At 37.9% G+C, this 20,725-nt stretch overlaps 1 protein-coding gene across 3 annotated transcripts in view; it reads left to right on the top strand.

Annotated features, from left to right (window-relative positions):
- LOC136857612 (ATP-dependent DNA/RNA helicase DHX36) overlaps positions 1–20,725 on the top strand; it is a 294,182-nt gene that overhangs the window by 89,593 nt on the left and 183,864 nt on the right. For all 3 annotated transcript variants that reach the window (XM_067136394.2, XM_068225253.1, XM_068225254.1), the window contains exon 8: positions 13,339–13,547. In XM_067136394.2, coding sequence (XP_066992495.2) covers positions 13,339–13,547 — 209 coding nt within the window. The remainder of the gene's footprint in view (positions 1–13,338; positions 13,548–20,725) is intronic.

Below are 20,725 nucleotides of genomic sequence, written 5' to 3'. Positions count from 1 at the left end.
TAGTTGGATTTTGTAGATCATTTGAGTTGGCGCCTAGTGCTAATGTAGTATTCCAGGTCAAACGTCGCAGTGGTATCCGGAGGCGCAGAATCAACGTAGTTAGTCAAGGTTATTGTAGACGTTGCAATGTCTCTTGATGTTTTTTTTTATCTAGGTGCAGTCACCGATGAATGTACGAGAGGATCGAGTCTGTCTTTTAAATGCATGATGTTGATGGATGTTACATTATGTTATGATCCTGTGTCTTTCAAGCATTTCTATTGCATTTATGGTGATTTTATGAAGTTAGAATAACGGTATTTTTCAAGTTGCTAGATAGATAGATACCGACATTTAATGCGGTGATTTTTAAAAGAGAAATGACGGAATATTATGAGATATTTGGGTAGTAAATAGCATTCTGAAGTGGATGATTCCATAATTCCCAGTGATTTATTTTTTGAAAAATGCGAGATTGTTAACTGATTTTTTTTTTTTCATGTAAGCCTTCAGCAGAGGGACACTTTGTCTCTTTTGTTTCGATTGACAATGTTATATTTATTTATAACAAGAGCTTGAAGTTAGGTATTTATTTTCAATTTAACATAACATTTTCCTTTTATATCCGTTTGTGTTGCCAATAATTTGTTTTTAATGTAGTTGATGCATTTAAAGTTATTTTTAAGTCATTAAACGGGAGATCCTTCCATAATTAAAACATTTTACGGAGTTCTCATTTCAAGTAGCGTAGGAACATTAGGATAGTTATTTAATTTAGTATAAGATAAAATGTTGGTCGATGTGTCTCGTCGAATATGCCAAAATCTTCGATCTCTTAATACTTTATTGCGGAATATTCACGTAATTTAGGCAGAAAATGATGAGTACATTCTACGTTAAAAGCCACGATGATAACAGTCCACTTAATTAACCTGTGTCCCAACTCGTCGGACTTGCACGTCCCTTGAGTGGAGCCTTCATGGATCTCCGACTGCATTGCTTCGCCGCGGCTTAACCCAACCTTGAGATACAGAATTAAAATTTACAACATGGTCACAGGGACTGCTGTCAGGGCACATATAGGTATTATAATTTTACTTGACGCCCAACTGTGGGGCCAGAGTTGAATTGTTTTATTACTGAACGACTAGAGTCGAATTATTTATCGTGTGGCAGTGGACTTAAAGAAAGGAAAACTCGAAAAGACATTGGTAATCAGAGAACATTGAATCTACAACGTTGTTGGTGAAGAATGTTTGAGATATTTATTTAATCACATATGTTATGAGTAATATTGGAAGGATTTGACCGTTAATTAGTACTACGATTTTACTTAGTTTCATTTTATGACATTATGGAAGGATTTTCCGTAAAGTTTCAGCTCTTGTTAATCGGGATAATGAATCATTTAACTCGGATAGAGCGATAGGTTGTTCCGTGTCACTTATTATTGGATGTCCGTCATATTTCGGGTCAGATCCGGAGAGACCCATACGTTCATTTATTGAATCTAATTCGTGAGGTGCTAGGCAGGTATAGGTGTTGTGGAAACACTAGATAAAGACTGTAGAGTGAGATTGAGAGTGATATATTCTTGTTAAGGAACGATATAGGAAATTACGATGGCGTCTCTTGCTCAAGTAAAACTGTTATTGGAGGAGCTCGCTGGAAAAATGAATAAAATGCAGGAATCGCAAGAGAATACAGAAAAGAGAATTCAAGAAGTACGAGAATCGCAAGAAAGTACTGAGAAAAAGATTCAAGAGGTACGAGAATCACAAGAGAATACTGAGAAAAAGATTCAAGAGGCACAAGAAAACACCGAGAGGAAAATCCAGGAATCACAGAATACTACTAGAGCAGAAATCCACGAATCCCACGAGAAAATGCAAGGAACTTTCGACAGAATCACCGATATGGTGCAAGAAAATATGAAGGTGATGCAAGAAGAGATTGTATCGTTAGGATCGAAAGTCGCTGAAGTACAAGGAGAAGTATTAAATTTAAAAGAAGAAGTGAATGCGGCGATGATTGAGAATAAGAGGAATTTTCAAGAAAAATTCGAAGAATTGAAAGATGATTTTAAGTCAAGCATCCAAGAGTTGCGAGTTCAAGTCGACCATGACCTTAAAGAGCTCAAAGAAGAAGTAGACGGGATGCAGGAGAAGATGAAAGAGTCCGATAATAATTGGGATGGAAAACTCAAGAAGGTATCGGATGAAGTCAACATCACCAATGAGAATATACGGAAAGAGATAACCCAAGCAAGGGAACAAATAAATGACAGATTCAATTTGATAACGGAAGAATCCGAAGAAAATAAAGCTTTGATGAATCAGCAAATAAAAGGGTTAAAAGACGATTTAAATGCTATTCAAAAGGACGTACAGAACCTGAGGATTGAAAACGAAACAAATAGGAATTTGGTATCATCGTTGAACGACCGGCAGACGATAATTGAGGATGGAAGGAAGACTGAAGTAAACAGTCAATTTGAGATACCACAACTTTGCGTTGATATTAATGACAACGGGACAGTTCATACAGGAAGTGGAACCCAGATTGTTAACATTATACGCACTTATGAAGATAGGCCTAAGAAATTTAACGGAAATATAGGATCCAGTATGACTCCTCGTGGTTTCCTAAGAGAGATTGAGGAATACTTTAGGGAGACAAAGGTATCTACAGAACGCCAGTTAAAGACAGTGGAGAAACACTTAGAAGGTGCACCACTCATTTGGTTTAAAGCTTTTCGCTACGTTTTTGAGGATTATGCAGGCTTTAAACAAGCTTTCTTGGATAAATTCTGGGGAATAGACGTACAGCAAGGAATCAGACTCGATCTATACTCGAAGAAATATTCTTTAACGGGACCGAGTAGGTTTGCCGAATACTTCACGATGCAATTTCATCGACTGAAGGAGCTTGATTCTCCACCTACAGAAACAGAAATGGTACGAGCAATAATCAAACAGTTCCCTGCGGATATACAGAGATTATTGACGGCGGCAAATATTCAATCAGCCGTGCAAGCAGAGTCGATACTTCGGCAAATTGACAGCACGTCAACACATACTAATAGCCGCATAGTAAGACACGTCGATCCGACGGTAAATGTGGTAACACCAGCAGGAGATGAAGGTGTAGAAAGAAACCAGGGATACAATAGTCACGGTCAAGGAGACAGACCTAGGACGAATGAAGGCTACAGAAGAGTGGAACATAGGGATGAGAAGAGTGACAAAACACGCCAGAAGTGGGCACCGTCTCGGAACGAAGAGCGGAGATATCCTAGGTATTACAGAAATACAAGGTGGAGTCGAAACAGAGATAAATGGCCATACCGCAGAGATAGGTATCGAGAAAATTCAAGACAATCAGATATTCGACAGGACGAGGAGATAAACAAGGAAAGAGAAAGGTACCTTGGCGAATTAAGAAAGCAGCAGGAATGCAAGCAATGGGAACGAGCGATATTGAATCAAGATATGAACGCTGATTGCGTGGGCGCGACTAGTCTGTTGTATCAGCAAGAACAAAGAAAAGAAAGCGCTGATAAAACGTTAAATCCCGCAGCCACACCATTTGACAAGAATAATCAAGGCGATGACGGGGTGAAAAAAAAAACTTCGTTTTGGAATCAATGACGAATAATAGAATTAATAAATTAAACCCAAATTATAGGCAGCACGAATGGGTCATAGCAGGAATCGAATCGTGGGAATTTGAACCCGAGGAATTGCTACACGAAGACGGTCTACCAGAAGGAACAAAATTAAAGAGAGGACTGCCCGTTATTTACGTCACAATATTGGGTATTCGAGTATTGTCATTATTGGATACTGGAGCAAGTATAAGTATCATCTCCAAACTACTATTCTCAGAGTTGCAAGACAAAGCACACTTGCCTGTAATTCCGATTGCCAACATGAAAATCAAGGGCATAATTCCAGACAAGGTCACGAAATGCAAGATACAAACTTATTTGCCAATAGAAATCGGAGGAAATTTAATGGAACATCCATTTGTAGTCATGGAGAAAATCCAATATAACTTAATTATTGGATCAGATTTTATCAGGGAAAACAACATAGTAATTGATTTAAAGAAAGAAGAAATAAGGATCAGATGTGACGGTGAAAGAGGACAGGACATTACAGCTAGAATAGAAAACAAGGAAACGAGCGAGCTACAGAAAACCATGAATATTTCAATAAATGAAGCTGCCCATGTTGCCGAGAAGATAATGGAAAGATACGACACAGAAGATGCTGTATGTGGACAGACAATCGACAGTGGAATAGGAGGAAATTCTGAACAGCAAGGGATAATTGAGAATTTGCTGAAAAGGTATAGCAATGCTTTTAAGAGCCAGCCTGGAGCAATAAAGAACTTTGAGTACAAGTTATTAGTGAAAGATTGGAGGCCGTTTAAGATTAAACCGTACCCTATACCAGATAAATTCATGCCCGAGGCTAGGAAGGTAATACAGGAGATGATGGATAATGGTATGATATCTAAAGCACATACACCATTCGTTAGCCCTCTGGTAGTGGTAAGAAAAAGCAACGGATCAATTCGCGTGTGCATTGATGCGAGACAGGTCAACTCCAAATTAATTCCTGAGTATGATAAAGCCCCAGTAATAAAAGAGATAATAAGAGGATTTCGGAACAAGAGATTTTTCACGATCTTAGATTTGACTTCCTCATACTTCCACATAGTTTTGGAGAGTAAATCCAAGCTATTTACCGGTTTCATGTTTGATAATCAAACGTATATCTTTGAAAGACTCCCATTCGGCATTTCTAACTCTGCGGCTGCATTGGTACGAGCTTTAGACAGGAACTTGAAACCGGAAGTGAAAGAATTTATAACCATTTATGTTGATGACATCGTACTGGCGACAGCAACTTTCGAGGAGCATGTAGTCAAGTTGGAACAGCTGCTAAGAAATTTAGATGAGGCTGGATTCAAAATCAATCGATCCAAGTCAAAGTTCTGCCAATCTGAAATCTTGTTTGTTGGACATGTAATTGATGGAACTGGAATAAGACCAAACCCAGTTAAGATACAGGCCATATGTAACTTTCCGAAGCCCAGAAGGATTAAACATATCCGACAATTCTTGGGAATGACAAGATTTTTCGCTAGCCACTGTCCAAGGTATACAGAGATATTAGCTCCCCTGCAAGATTTATTGAAGACCAATAATCGTTGGCGGTGGAATGAGAGTCATGATCGAGCTTTTGTTAACGCGAAGGAATTACTAGCTAACAGTATAAAACTTGGATATCCGGACTTCGATCGTGAGTTTATCATTCAATCTGATGCCTCAGCAGTTGGAGTTGGAGCTGTATTGTATCAGGAGAGTAATGGGGAGAATAATATAAACTATTTGGCTTTCGTTAGTAGGAAATTAAGAAACCATGAGCTTAAGTATACGACCACTGAGCTTGAGATGTTGGCCATTGTTTACGCATTACAACAGTGGAGGAAAATAGTGTATGGGTATCCGGTAGTTGTTAGGACGGACCATAAAGCACTAACGTTTGTATTAAAAACCACATTATCCAGCGAGAGAGTATCACGATGGGCACTTTATGCGCAGCAATTTAATTTAAGAATTGAGTTCTGCCCAGGTAAAAGTAATGTGTTGGCAGACAGTCTAAGCCGAAATCCAACAGAAGAGCCTCTGGAGGTCAATGTTATCGAAATAACTCAAGAGGATGAAGAATGTTTGGAAAGCCTAAAACGATTGCCAGAGCTGCAACTTGAAGATTCATCTCTGAAAGAGATTATCGAGTATTGTCTAAGAAGGTCAGCTAATGATGGACCCGAAGATCAAATAGATGATTACGTACTGACGAATAACATCTTGTATAAATATATAGACAAAGATCGGAAGAAATTAAGAGTGGTGGTGCCACGCAAATTAAGATGTAAACTCATATGGTACATCCATAGAATGATTGGTCATGGTGGTCTAGATAAATTAGCAGCTACAATAGGAGAGACTTTCACATGGACTGGATTCCGGAGAACCATAGGGAGAATAGTAAAAACCTGTGATATATGCCAGAGGGTGAAATACAACTCCGTATTATTGTATCAACCACCGATAGCTGTAATACCAGACCGACCTAGGGAAGTATATGCCATGGATTTGTATGGGAGTTTACCCGTAGGTAAACGTGGAAACCGTTTCGTATTGGTAGTCCTCGATGTGATGTCAAAATTTGTATCACTTCAGCCCATTAGGAAGGCCAACTCTAAGTCCATAATTAGGAGTTTAGAAAGAGTAACGATACCAAAGATGGGTAAACCAAAATGCATAATAACAGACCATGGAACACAGTTTACGTCAAACGAGTTTGCGGAAGCTTTAAGGAAAATGAACATTCAACATCGGTTCAGTTCGATAAGGCACCCTGAATCCAATGCAGCTGAAAGGGTCATGAAGGAAATTGCGAAGTATTGTAGGATTTTCTGCCATGAACGTCATTGGACATGGACTTCTTGTTTACCGACAATAGCCGATTGTATAAATTTTACATGGCACGAGTCTATCGGCAATATTCCGAGCATTCTTCACATGAACGAGCAGCCAAGACGTCCCTGGAACGAGATCATTGCTAGACCTGTCGAAGAAAGTCCTAGCGTCGAAGAGAACATAAAGCAAGCTCAGGCATGTATGAAAAGGCAGGCCGAAAAACGTCTCAAGAAGTTAAGGCATAAGAAATTTCGAGAACCTTTAGAGGTTGGAACATATGTTCTTGTAAGAAAACCAGCCGTATCTTGTCCCACGGAAAAATTCTATTCCAAGTTTGCACATTTGTACATTGGGCCGTTCAAAGTTATTGAAGCACTGGGCAATAACGCCTATAAAATACAGAGTTTGGAATCCAACAACATTGCTATATTCAATGCTTCAAGCCTTAAACAGTACAGTTTCCCGATCGTTGAAGAGGAGGAAGTCAATATCATCGTGGAGGACGAAAGAAACGGAGATGCTTGGGATGTTTATTCGCTGACCGACGGATCAGATGACGAATGATGAAGTCCAGACAGGATTGGAAGACAGGATATGGAATAACAGTATCTCAAGACCAGAGTTATTTTCGTTCATTTCAGACTTGATTAAAGAAGATTTCTTTGAAGAAGAGAATTATGATAAGATCTGGCATGAACATGAAATTTCTCCTTTCATACGAAATTTCATTTTTGAGTAGAGGAGGAATATAACCTTCCAATGTATGTCAGGATGAGATTGGTGGACACATTGGAAGCTTATGTCGAGAAATGATGTCAATGAAATCTTATGTCCGGTTATCACACCTCCAGATGAATTAGAGGGCAGTTGATTTGTATAATTACGTGAACGGCATCGCCGAATTGAAGATATCAGCAGATTGATAACCAGCTCTAAACCCCGTGGTATCTCGGAAATATTAGCAGAAAGTTAAACATTGTGAAACATAGGGCAGGATTATATGAATAATACGTATTCTTCAAGTAAAGTTTCCGAAATGCATGTACGGCAGTATATCTGCGACAGAATGTTACTAAGGGCCATGAAATATGAAAACAATAAATTTATATGAGAGGGCCATACCTTGTACATCTAGTCTCGCACGATCCGACGATCGAGATGAAGAAAGGAAACTGTCGATTACTAACCTAAATACGAGGCGGCAATTATTAAATAAGTTCCTTTACTAATACAGCTGATTTGTACGAGATCGTCTTACATTATGTGTCAAATGTTTCCAATTGTCAGAAACATATGGGAGCTAGAAGCTGAGAAGAATTCTGAAAAGCAAACCGTCTCCAATTATTATGTTGTAGTAGAATCTGTTTTGTCTCTGAAGAAGTTGATACACTCTCAATCTGCATCTCAAAAAGATCGGAAGCAAGAATTCATAGGGAAAAGATTTGTATTGAAAGGAGTTACTAAAGAGATATTGGCATATTATAAACATACAATATTGTAAAACAAGATATCTTGTTATTGAATGAAAAGGCAAGTGTATCGCTTGAACTGTTAAAATTGTATTAAGGTGTATGACCTTGTTCTAATTGATATCTCTAAGTTTCAGGTAATATGGAAACGTCATCAGATAATTATTCAGATGCTGTGTGTGCACGTATCAACATGAACAACTAAAATAGAGGGACCTCAAAGGATCTGATCTGAAATGTGATGGACAATACTTGATAATGTTATTGAGTGAGAGCTGAACTCGGAAGGTGACACCGTCGTGGAGCAACAACCCAGGATGAGTACTTGAATATCTTATACATATTCCGCCACGTAATTGCTTATTGTAGTTGTAGAGTAGTATTTATTTTGTTGTCAATTTTGACATGAACAATTTTAACTTGAAAGCGACCGTTATTTGTTGGACATTGCGTTGTAATATTTATGATCGTTACGTCTAGTGTGGTGAGCCAGACTACGTTGTGATAATATGCGATAGTTGTGTAAGATTTCTTTAATGTTTGCTAGCAAGGTTTTGCGAAAGTTTCTTCGACATGGATGTTATTGGTACCGTAATGATGTTATGGTAATGAACGTTAATTTTAACCTGTAGCTCAGAATACCTCGGAGGAGCTCGGTATTTTGCGATGTGCGATTCTGTGGTCTTCAAAATGTTATGTGCTTGTGTGGAAATACAGTGTTTGATAATAGAAGTGTGATACTATTGTGGTGATATGGAATTAATGCGGCAACGTATTTAGTAATTTACGTAATTGCCTGAATAGATTGTTCTTTAGTATTGTGAATTCGCTGTGCATGACGAGTTGTGCGATGTTATAAGGTGTTAGTTATGGTAGGATCTTTGAAAGTATTTTCGTGGATAGAGAGATGTGATGATTATAGACGTATCATTAGGATTGCGAATTTTATGATGATGTTATGTGAAGGTCCTGATGATGGTATTGACGGTAGGAATTATGTTGGTCATGCGTGAATTTTGATGTTGTCGTGATGAATAATTTATTTAGGTACGAGGCCGTATTTTAGAATAATGTTGTAGGGTGTTGCACTCACGAACACTAGTAGTTGGTCGTCACATTTATCCTATTTAAATACAAGATTGACCAGAGCGCACGATTTTAAAGGGATGTTTAGGATCTTCGCAAGATAATCGGTAACGTAAAGGTATTAAGGTCATGTCGTAAAGGAAATATGATCTTCTATGGTAAGTAAACCATTTCTTTGCTAGTTGGATTTTGTAGATCATTTGAGTTGGCGCCTAGTGCTAATGTAGTATTCCAGGTCAAACGTCGCAGTGGTATCCGGAGGCGCAGAATCAACGTAGTTAGTCAAGGTTATTGTAGACGTTGCAATGTCTCTTGATGTTTTTTTTTATCTAGGTGCAGTCACCGATGAATGTACGAGAGGATCGAGTCTGTCTTTTAAATGCATGATGTTGATGGATGTTACATTATGTTATGATCCTGTGTCTTTCAAGCATTTCTATTGCATTTATGGTGATTTTATGAAGTTAGAATAACGGTATTTTTCAAGTTGCTAGATAGATAGATACCGACATTTAATGCGGTGATTTTTAAAAGAGAAATGACGGAATATTATGAGATATTTGGGTAGTAAATAGCATTCTGAAGTGGATGATTCCATAATTCCCAGTGATTTATTTTTTGAAAAATGCGAGATTGTTAACTGATTTTTTTTTTTTCATGTAAGCCTTCAGCAGAGGGACACTTTGTCTCTTTTGTTTCGATTGACAATGTTATATTTATTTATAACAAGAGCTTGAAGTTAGGTATTTATTTTCAATTTAACATAACATTTTCCTTTTATATCCGTTTGTGTTGCCAATAATTTGTTTTTAATGTAGTTGATGCATTTAAAGTTATTTTTAAGTCATTAAACGGGAGATCCTTCCATAATTAAAACATTTTACGGAGTTCTCATTTCAAGTAGCGTAGGAACATTAGGATAGTTATTTAATTTAGTATAAGATAAAATGTTGGTCGATGTGTCTCGTCGAATATGCCAAAATCTTCGATCTCTTAATACTTTATTGCGGAATATTCACGTAATTTAGGCAGAAAATGATGAGTACATTCTACGTTAAAAGCCACGATGATAACAGTCCACTTAATTAACCTGTGTCCCAACTCGTCGGACTTGCACGTCCCTTGAGTGGAGCCTTCATGGATCTCCGACTGCATTGCTTCGCCGCGGCTTAACCCAACCTTGAGATACAGAATTAAAATTTACAACATGGTCACAGGGACTGCTGTCAGGGCACAATACATGTTATATTTTTGGTTTCCTAATTTAACCTTTTCGTGTCTGATTTTCTCCAATCACCTTCTCCTGAGCACAGTTAAAAAGTAAAGGTGAAAACTCATCTTCCTGCCTGACGCCTGTTTATGTTGCATAAACTTGCAGTTTCCTACACACAACAGATGTTTTACAAGGGCTGTACCAGGCTAGCAATAGTTAGACGAAACCACAATCATCTTCATCATCCGTTCATCACTTCTGTTTTATGTGAGCCTCTACCTGTTTGAAAACTCCATCCAGAACTGTTGATCAGTTATATTGTGCCAGTTTGCACATTTTTTCTAATCCTTCTGCAAATTTGTCTCTCTCAAATACCATGTAAACAGTTTGTTCAAAATTTGCTCATTAGACATCGTTCATTACATCTGGCTCAATGGCTGAATGTCAGCGTCATGGCCTTGAACTCGGACGGACCTGGGTTCAATTTCTGGCTAGATTGGATATTTTCACTGTGTATAGTTTTGCTTTGGCTTGGGGACTGGGTGTTAGTGTTCATTTTGATACATCTGCATACAACACTCTATACCAAACACCATAAAAACATGCGATAAGTGAACACATTACTCCCTTTTGGATTGGTGACAGGAAGGGCACCCGGCTGTAAAAACTGAGCCAAATCCATACCCAGTACTGATCGTAAGGAATTGGGGAAAGGCCAGGAGAGGAGGAATAATAATAGAAGAAGACCCTTCTTATGACCATGTCATTGCAGTCTTTTCACTTCTGATGTTTCCATCCAGCTCCTCTGCAAGTTGCTCTTGTATATTCTTGTTCTTTGTTTTATCATTTCTTGTAGCTTATAAGCAAGAATAGGGGAACTTCATTTCAGACGCTTTAAGAGAACTGTTAGCTGGTCTAGTCAATGCCATGCCTTCTTATTCATAAGTAAGGATTCTCCTCCTGGTATTCATTGCAAGCAATATATGCGTTTAGCTGAACTAATTATTCTATTTATCCAACTGAAGAACAGAAAGAGTGATTAAAACAAGGACATGGGCATTACATTTACATCGGGATAGTGTATTGTTTCCTCTTCCTATAGGTGGATATATTAACTGTCTCTATTTACTGGGGTTTTTTTTTTGGCAACTTGAATGTCATGAATGACAGCCGATTATGGTGTAAAGTGGAAAGTGTGGCGCTCTGATGAGAGTATTTCTTTGCTTTCGAACAAGAGTTGTAACAATTTGAGTGATAGTGATCTTATTTAGAATGATAGTTTGTTGATAATGATATTATCATGGAAATTAATGTCAGAAGTGGAGGCAATAGTGGGGTGTGTGCTGTTCAGTTGTATGCTTGTGCTTCAGGTGATTCTGCATTCCACCGGGAAGGTTTATCTACTTAAGTGTTTTAAAGGGAGGCATTTCATGATGTAGAGTGGAAATAGAGTGCTACAATGTACCAAAATTTTGTGTGTGTACATGCTGAGTACGAATAAATGGAAGCAGTGCTAGACTCAGCTAGGAGACCCATGGACGCCAACCCATACTCCCGAAATAGAGAGCCCCCGAAATTCCCCTTTCAGTTGCCTCTTACGACAGGCAGCAGATACCATGGCTTTATTCTACTGCCCCCACCGACGGGTTAGAACTGTTTCAAGACGTTGATATTATAGTAGAGGTTAAGAGGAGGAGATTCAGATGGTAAGATGTCAGAGGAAAGAAAGAGAATGCCTATAATCAAGAAAGTTTGATATGGTGTATCACATGGAAGGCTTCCAACCAGGAAAACCTATAACAAGACAGTGGGATCAGGTCTGGAAAGTTATAAATAAGATTGGCCTGACAAAGTGCGATGCAGCAGACAGATGTAAATGGTGAGGCCAACTACCAACGGGAGTGTCTCAGCAGCCACAGCTCTAATTTAGTAGGTGTAGGGGACTAAGAGTGTCTCTTTTAGAGCTGATATAGAGAGCTGCTTTTGCTTGTGTTAGTGTCTGTATATCCATGTCTGTATCTGCTATGATCAAGCGAGTTGGCTGTGCGGTCAAGGTGTGCAGCTGTGAGCTTGTATTCGGGAGATAGTGGGTTCGAACCCTACTGTCAGCAACCCTGAAGAGGGTTTTCCGTGTTTTTCCATTTTCAAACGAGGTGAATGCTGGAGCTGTACCTTAATTAAAGCCATGGCTATTTCATTCCGAGTCCTAGCCCTTTCCTATCGGATCGTCACCATAAGACCTGGCTGTGTCGGTGCAACATAAAGCAACTAGTAAAAAAATTTAAAAAAAATTTAAAAAAAAGTACCTGCTTTGTGGTTAGCAAACATATTTTACATATTTGACTACTCTGATGTGTCAAAAATTAATTTGCATGAAGGGAACCATAATTTCACTGATTGCAAATATCAAAGTATTCAATCTTTTTAGGCCATTTCAGTCGTGAGATTACCAGCATTTCACCCCTGTATGGCAGCGCGCTCAATAGTTGGATTACTACACCTTTCCAGGATGCTGGCAGGTAGTGTGTCATGGAGACACAACTGCAAGTGTCTTATGTAGGACAGTGCAGTGACGGTGCACTCAGTGGGGAGAGATGACCTGCACTTGTGCCTGCCTTTGGCTTTTGTATAAAATGTAAAATGGTGGACTTTCCCCCAGCACCTTGGAGAGCTGTGACAATCCAACTGATGGGTGTTCTGCCCCATTGAGGCAAAACGTTGGTAGTTTCAAGATTAAAAAGGACTAAAGAGCTTGGAATACTTTTTTGTGATTTGTTCCATGTATTTCTCATTGAAATTTCATCTACTTTGTCCAGTGCAGAATTTGAAACATTCATTGCATGTGAGTTTCTAAATACCAGGTTAAATGTGTTGTGTGTTGGATGTTGTTTCTGTGGGGTAAATGCAACCAGAAAAAGAGCTGAAGACTCTCTCTGTCTTACTAAGTGTCAAGATTACAGGTAGTGGAAGTGTTTAACTTCCATTTCCCTCAGGGGCCTTAAGGGCCATGCTTTTAATTAAGTGCATATTGGAACAATTTTACAAATGCATTGTGCAAAATGCGGAGTCATGTTTTGTCAATTGCTTTGTTACAGTAATTTGAGATATAGATTCTCCGAACTGGTGATAGATCAACTGTTAATGCCTGAGTCTGAACACACAGATCTGGAGTTGATTCAGACTCTCATCGAATACATTTGCTCTCACAAAGGAGATGGCGCTATTCTGGTGTTTCTGCCAGGTTGGGAGCAAATTTCAACTCTGGTGAGAAACATAAATTCATCAAAATTCTTCTGCAAAGGGGGTGAGTTATAATATGATCATTTAATTTAGTTAAACCACTCTTAACACTTTCTGGGCAGATTACATTTTTGGTTGTGAGCGGAATCAATTTTTTTGCGATTTCATTTTTATTGTTAACAAGTATGAACACTCCACAAATACAAGTAATTAAGCATAAATAAACTGTTCATACCTAATTTCATCAGAATAGATTGCAGGTATCCATTTATTCTGGAAGAAATATGTATTCAACTGCCTATTTTCATGCAAAAGTGGCACTACTCCACAGTAGTTTTGGCTAACGTCACTAAACGCTATATTTATTTTATGTCCTCAAAACTCGGTTATAATTCACTTCCTTGCCTACTTCGTAATTCATTGTCACTAGGAACAGTCAAATTTTGCGACTCGTGAAACTCTCAAAATTTTCAAAAGTGTTATATATGATGGGAGAAAGGCATATAGGATGTGTTATGAATTTAAATGTAATTTGACACACTGTCTATTCGCAAAATTTGACATTTTGGCTCCATAAACAAATTTCCACCTTTAATAGGAAAAGGCTGTCTATTAGGAATCCACCTAATTAAATTTTTAAAAAATTCATTCTGACACCAATACATGTTTGCCAAAGGACGCAGAATAGCTCACATGTTCTTTGAAGAAACAAATCGAATTGTTGGTTTTGGAAAAATATTACTGTTCACAATATTTTATCCTATCTCATAAGAAGTAGTATCAGTTTCGGTCAGTGTGTGACCATCTTCAGTTACATATGTAAAAAGTGACTTAAAAACTAAATAATTAACACACATAATATAACATACAGAATCTAAAATTTTTTGTGAACATTCTTTACAGTGTCATCTTGGTATAGTCGCTGTTGATTTATATATTTTTTTAACATCCACATGTGCTAAAGTTCTGATTGTCTGTATAGAGAAGTAATCTGACAGTTTTTCAAAATTTTCCGTCAGTAAAAAAGTGGCACATTCCTGACTTAAAATCAAACTATTTTACTATTACTCATTAGTGAATTACCAAATTATGTATTACACTAGCCCAGTCAAATTTGTTGAAAAAACTATTGTTGGCACCAGTGACACTTAGTTGTTATATTGAAGAAAAGTGCTGGTGGGGTCTTATGAGAGGGAGAGTATCCTAGATGGAAACCGAGTAAAATTGGGATATCAAGGTGTTTGATCCAACAGTTCCAGGCTAACAGACGGAAAATGAAACGGCTCTCCCTCTCGCCCGTGATGACCTAACAGGTGCTTCCGATAGCTTGATGTTTTCTGCACTCTGCTCGTTGACTTTCGACCTGGACATGACGTATCATCAAAAATTTCTATTCCATCCTGAAATTGTTTGAACCAGTCTTAAAACACATTTTCTGCCTACAGCTTCTGTTCTGTACACTTGCACCAACATTGCATGTGTCTCCATCACCGTTTTTCCCAATTTGTAATAAAACTTCTTGTTAATCCATTGATTCAGTGCATTGTGACAGGAGTCTTTACACGCACTATGTTCAACTGGCCACAGCAGACTAACCTGCTTCAGCCTCATGTTGTAAACGCTGTGTGATGCTTCTCGAGATGTCTTTCTATTGACATGTGCATGCACTAAGTGTTGAAGTATTACCACACTTTGCTATTGCGATATCGATCCATTCACATACTTTTTTGACACACCTTATATCTTCTCTTGTTGGCTTAGTCACTGGCAAAAGTGATAGGAATGGAGTTTCAAATTCTTTTGGATGTGGTCTCTCATGATTGAAGGGGAATATGCAATTCCTCAGCACATTTTCAAGTTAATTTGAATGGAGTCAGCATTAATGATTCATCAACAGCATAACAAGTTTTCAAATGTGCCGGTTTTCTCCCAGTTCGAGATGCATCTTGTAAACATCCTGTTCTAAAGGTCTACCATTCCCAGACCAGTAATGTTCTCTCGGATGGTGGTGGTTGCCTGAAAATGCTGCTGAAAGTTATTGGTTCAATTGTTAGCCTATTATATATGATAACCGGATGAGTTGGCTGTGCGGTGAGTGCGCGGCTGTGAGCTTGCATCCGGGAGATAGTGGGTTCGAATCCCACTGTCGGCAGCCCTGAAGATGGTTTTCCATGGTTTCCCATTTTCACACCAGGCAAATGCTGGGGCTGTACCTCAATTAAGGCCACGGCTGCTTCCTTCCAACTCTTAGGCCCTTCCTATCCTACCATCACCATAAGATCTATCTGTTAAATCTACGTTTTCATTCACCGCTTTCTTGTTTGATTCTTCCTTCCTCTGTTCAATTTGTCAGCTACTACCTTAATTGTTCAGTCATGTCACTACATAGATAATACCAGGTGAATGCATAAGTCTTTTCCGATTTCACTAAGAAATGGTGCCAGCGAACAGTACACAGAGTATGAATTTGACACATATATCAGTTTGTTCGTCTGACATTAACCCAATGAGCAGTACTGCCGTCTATTTATGGCAGTGTTGCAAGTGGCCCACGGGAGTACTGCCGTCTATTTACGTTCTCGACATTTGCGCCTGAACAGTACCGCTGTCTATTCACATTTCATGTTGAATGTTTGCAATTGTTTCCTGACATCGTACTGGCGGGTTTTTAGAACAAGGTTTGGGGATATTTAGCATGTTCAGCGAACTTTATTTCGTGTTTTATCACATCTCGTATATTCTGTGATGAAGTTCTGTCGCAGCATCCATAGTTACATAACCTGACTTCTTACGCGATTGTGCTACAAATTACAACACCCGGGAACTGTTTCCTATTGTTTTTGCCTGTGAGTGCATTTCATGACTATTCTTTGACAACACACATTATTTTTCTCTTCCCTCATCTGTGGTTTCCGTAGAAACAAACACACTCTGATAGTAAACAAATACACGTGGTAATGACGGGATCAAATCGAGGGTGCGAGCTTGTTCCGGTAGATATAAGTAATATTTTGACTAACGAGGAGTCTGACGATGAAATTGATATTTATGATAGTGATAATGATTGTTTTGTGTCCGATGAGAGTGAAATTGGTTATTCCTCAAAAGACGACAACACGGAAATTGAGGACGAAATGCAGCGCTCCGCTGTCACAAAGAAGGATAAGCTTTCAGCTGTTCAAACCGAAGGAAGAAAGTGGAGTTCTGTATGCAGGTTTCTTCCTTCGCTTTCTGCTCACTTTGATCCATCAAATTCAAGGATTAGTGATAATCTTCGTTTGAATGATGATGAAAACAATTCAAGACTTGAAGTGTTGATTTTCAAAGAAATTTTTGATCGTAATATTATGTCAGAAATGAACAAGTACTACTTATTTGTTACGGAAACTACGGACGTAAAGGAAAAATCGAAGTTACGTAAGTGGCAAGGCATTACCGTAGAGACTCCTTATCTTTTCCTGGCAACTATTTTGTTGATGGGCTATGTGAAGAAAAAAAATGAAAATCTGTTGGTCAACAAATAAATCGTTCAAAACTCTGATGTTCGCCAAAGTGACGTCTCTTGAAAATTTCTCCCTCCTTCTAAGGTTACTTCACTTTTCTGACAACAATCTACAACCCCCAGATGACAGACTTCACAAAATTAGGCCTATACTAAAGTATTTCAGAGAGAAATCCTGATCTGTATTCTATCCCTTCCAAAATATCTGTATTGAACCTAATTGCTTGGAAAGGTCGCCTAATATAGAAAGAGTACATTCCATCAAAGCAACACAGGTTTGGCATAAATATGTTTATACTTTGCGACTGTGAAACTTGATTTTATTGTTTATACTGGAAAGGATACGGGCATTGTACACGATGAAAAACTCGAGTGTCTAGGTCAGTAACATACCCTAAAGATATTTTGATAGGTGACACTGTTGTAAAATCAAGTCAGTGTGTTGTAAAGGTCACAAACTTGATCACATATAGACAGTAGGCCTAATTATAATTTTGTCAATTTTACTATTCCTTTCATTATTTCGAGAAAATATTTTCTACGCCACCGATTTCAATTAAATTGAAGGTATCAGTTGTTTACCCAAGTGTAAGTATAAGAGAAAAGTTAGAATCAAAAAACATAAAATTAAGAATTCAAAATTTTCAAGAAAAAACTTACTCCTGGTGGCCTGGGAGTGTCACCAAAACTCACTGAACAAAAGGTTAACCTACCAACACACACAAGTTGGGTCTGCCAAACACTAGCGTCTGTGTTGTATCATTCAGTGATCATGTCTAGCGTCTGTGTTGTATCATTCAGTGATCATGTCGACATTTGTGCCTGAAAAAGAACATTTGTGGCACGCATTGCTTTTCTTATTTAATCAAAAGAAAAATGCTATGGAAAGTTATCGTTTGCTGGTAGAAACATGTGGTAAACACGCTCCATCGATTAGAACATGTGAAACATGGTTTCGGCAGTTTAAACATGGTGACTTCAATGTGAAAGACAGTGCGCACTCTGGTCGACCACAAAAGTGCGAAGACGAGCAATTGCAGGTATTACTGGATGATAACCCTACTCAAACTCAACAGCAATTGGCACAATCATTAAATGTGTCACAAGAAACAATCAGCAGACATTTACGAGCAATGGGGAAGATCAATAAACTTGGTAAATGGGTCCCACATGATTTGAATGAATGACAAATAAATGGAAAATCACAAAGTCACTTGTGAAATGCTGCTTCAATGCCACAAAAGAAAATTATTTCTGTACCGAATTGTGACGGGTGACAAAAAATGGATGTATTTTGAAAACCTGAAACAGAGAAGATCGTGGCTGTCACCTCGCGAAGCTGGTCCTTCCACACCAAGGCCAGATCGCTTCGACAAGAAGATTGTGCTTTGTGTCTGGTGGGACCAGAGCGGTATGATGTATTATGAACTCTTGGAGCCCGGCGGAAACATTAATGCACAACACTTTCGCCAACAAATGATTAATTTAAATCACACATTGATCAAACGACGACCGATCTGGGCTGGAAGACACGGCAGAGTGATTTTGTTACACGACAATGCACCATCTCACACAGCAAAACCAGTGAAAGACACCTTGAAATCGCTTGGATGGGACATCGTTCTGCACCTGCCGTACGTCCCCAACCTGGCGCCATCTGACTATCACCTCTTCGCATCAATGGGACACGCGTTCGCGGAGCAGCACTTCAGCAATTTTGAAGAAGTTGGAAAATGGCTCGACAAATGGTTTGCCGCAAAAGACAAGCAGTTTTCCTGGCATGGTATTCATAACTCACCTGAAAGATGGGTGAAGTGTGTAGAAGCCGATGGCCAATATTTTGAATAAACAAAAAATAAATTTCCCTTGAAAATTATGTGTTTTCTTTACCACAATAACCGGCAATAACTTTAGCATACACCTGGTAATCAGATCTAATGTTGTTATGATCATTGCTCTACGAATATGTACAGCATGTTGAATACACCACTCTGTAAGTTGGGTTGCCTTAAGCAACAGGTGTTATGGAGAAGTAGATTTTCAGTCCAAACATCCAAAGTGCCAGCAACCTACTGTATCTGCTTAATCTGTGCATTAGGTTGATGAGTTATGGAATGACGAAAAACATAAATAAACCCTGCAGATTTGTTACTACTATTTTATTCACAAAATACATTTAAAATACTCAACCTCCGGTTCCACACAAAGCACTAACACTTTCTTGCACCCTTGTCAGCATGAAGGGCATGATTTTCATTTGCTGGCCGGACTGGATAGCTCTGACTGTAGAGCGGTGGCCTCCCGAACATAAGTGGGTGGGTTCGATCCGAACTCCTTCAAAAACTGTAAAAAGTCATTGGTAGGATGTTCTGCCAATATTATTATTATTATTATTATTATTATTATTATTATTATTATTATTATTATTATTATTATTATTATTATTATTATTATTATTATTATTATTATTTCATTTGCTGCCCTGATCTTTCCACAAGATCATCCCTGTTATCAGGTTGTGTTGTGGAAATTATGTCATACATGTAACCCCACAAAAATGAAATCCCATTTTATTGTCTTTCTCCATATACAGTAAAATACCAGTATAGCAACATTTTGGGGACCTCACAATTTAATTTGTTATAGTGAAATTTTGTTATACTGAAATAAGTCAATTCATAAGAACCCCCCTCTTACTAAATCTTTTGAAGTATCTACGTTATTTCAACATGAATTTACACATAAAAATCCTTAATACTGTATGTATTAAATGAGAAGAAAATTAGAATACATATGTATATACATGAAGTAATTATATAAAGTACAGGTTATTGTAAGAAGTTTTCAGCATCTCAAATTTGACCCTGTATCGATACATTATGTCCTCGACTTTATATTTTGAAAAAATCTGTGATTTTCTTCTGAACACTCCCAGATACAAACGAATATTCAAGATAGTCAGCAACCACTGCATTTGAGTTTAACACATATTCTGGTACATTACTTCGTGACAGAAGAAAATCCTGAAGACTAAGTGCCATGTTTGCTGCACAAGAGGCAAACTCTGTTAAACACTTTGAGGCACATCTTCCTCTTCCTCCTCATCATCACACGGATTCCAATCACTTATCTTTTGTTTTACAAATCAGTATGTTGGAATACATGTCTTTTATGTTACTTATATGTTACTTTGTGTTACTTTCCTCTAATTTAAAATCCATTGTTCTGTTGCAAAATTCAATTATGTTGAGTACTGCTGTGGAAGTAAATTTAAAATGTTAAAAAAAAAAAAAAAAAAATCTGTATAAATTTGCCACTTTTGAACTTGTGGATGTGTTTATTTTATGAATTATGAATAGTGTAGTTTTATTATTTTATGATATTTATGATATACAGTAAAACCTCATTAAGACGTTTCTACACGGGACAAAAAAGAATGTGTTAAGCAAGAAAATGTACTACTGAGTATACGAATAAAAACTAATCAACAGGGATGTATAAACACTAAGTACGACTTTTTCCGACAAAGTTTCAAACAAGTTTATTAAAAAACCACCATTTCTATACTTTACAATCTTTCAGTTTAAGATACAAATATTACATATATGTTAAAATGGGACATGTTTCGCTTAGGCTTTGTAAGCATCTTCAGCCATACTTAATCTAAAGCTAAGTCAGGGCCCTGAAATTGGTTCATCATTAAAGTATAATACATGCTTTAATACAAGATAAAACAGTCA

This window comes from Anabrus simplex, chromosome 1 (genome assembly GCF_040414725.1).
Source record: "Anabrus simplex isolate iqAnaSimp1 chromosome 1, ASM4041472v1, whole genome shotgun sequence".
Classification (NCBI taxonomy): Eukaryota; Metazoa; Arthropoda; class Insecta; order Orthoptera; family Tettigoniidae; genus Anabrus; species Anabrus simplex.
This window is presented reverse-complemented; position numbering and strand designations above follow the sequence as displayed.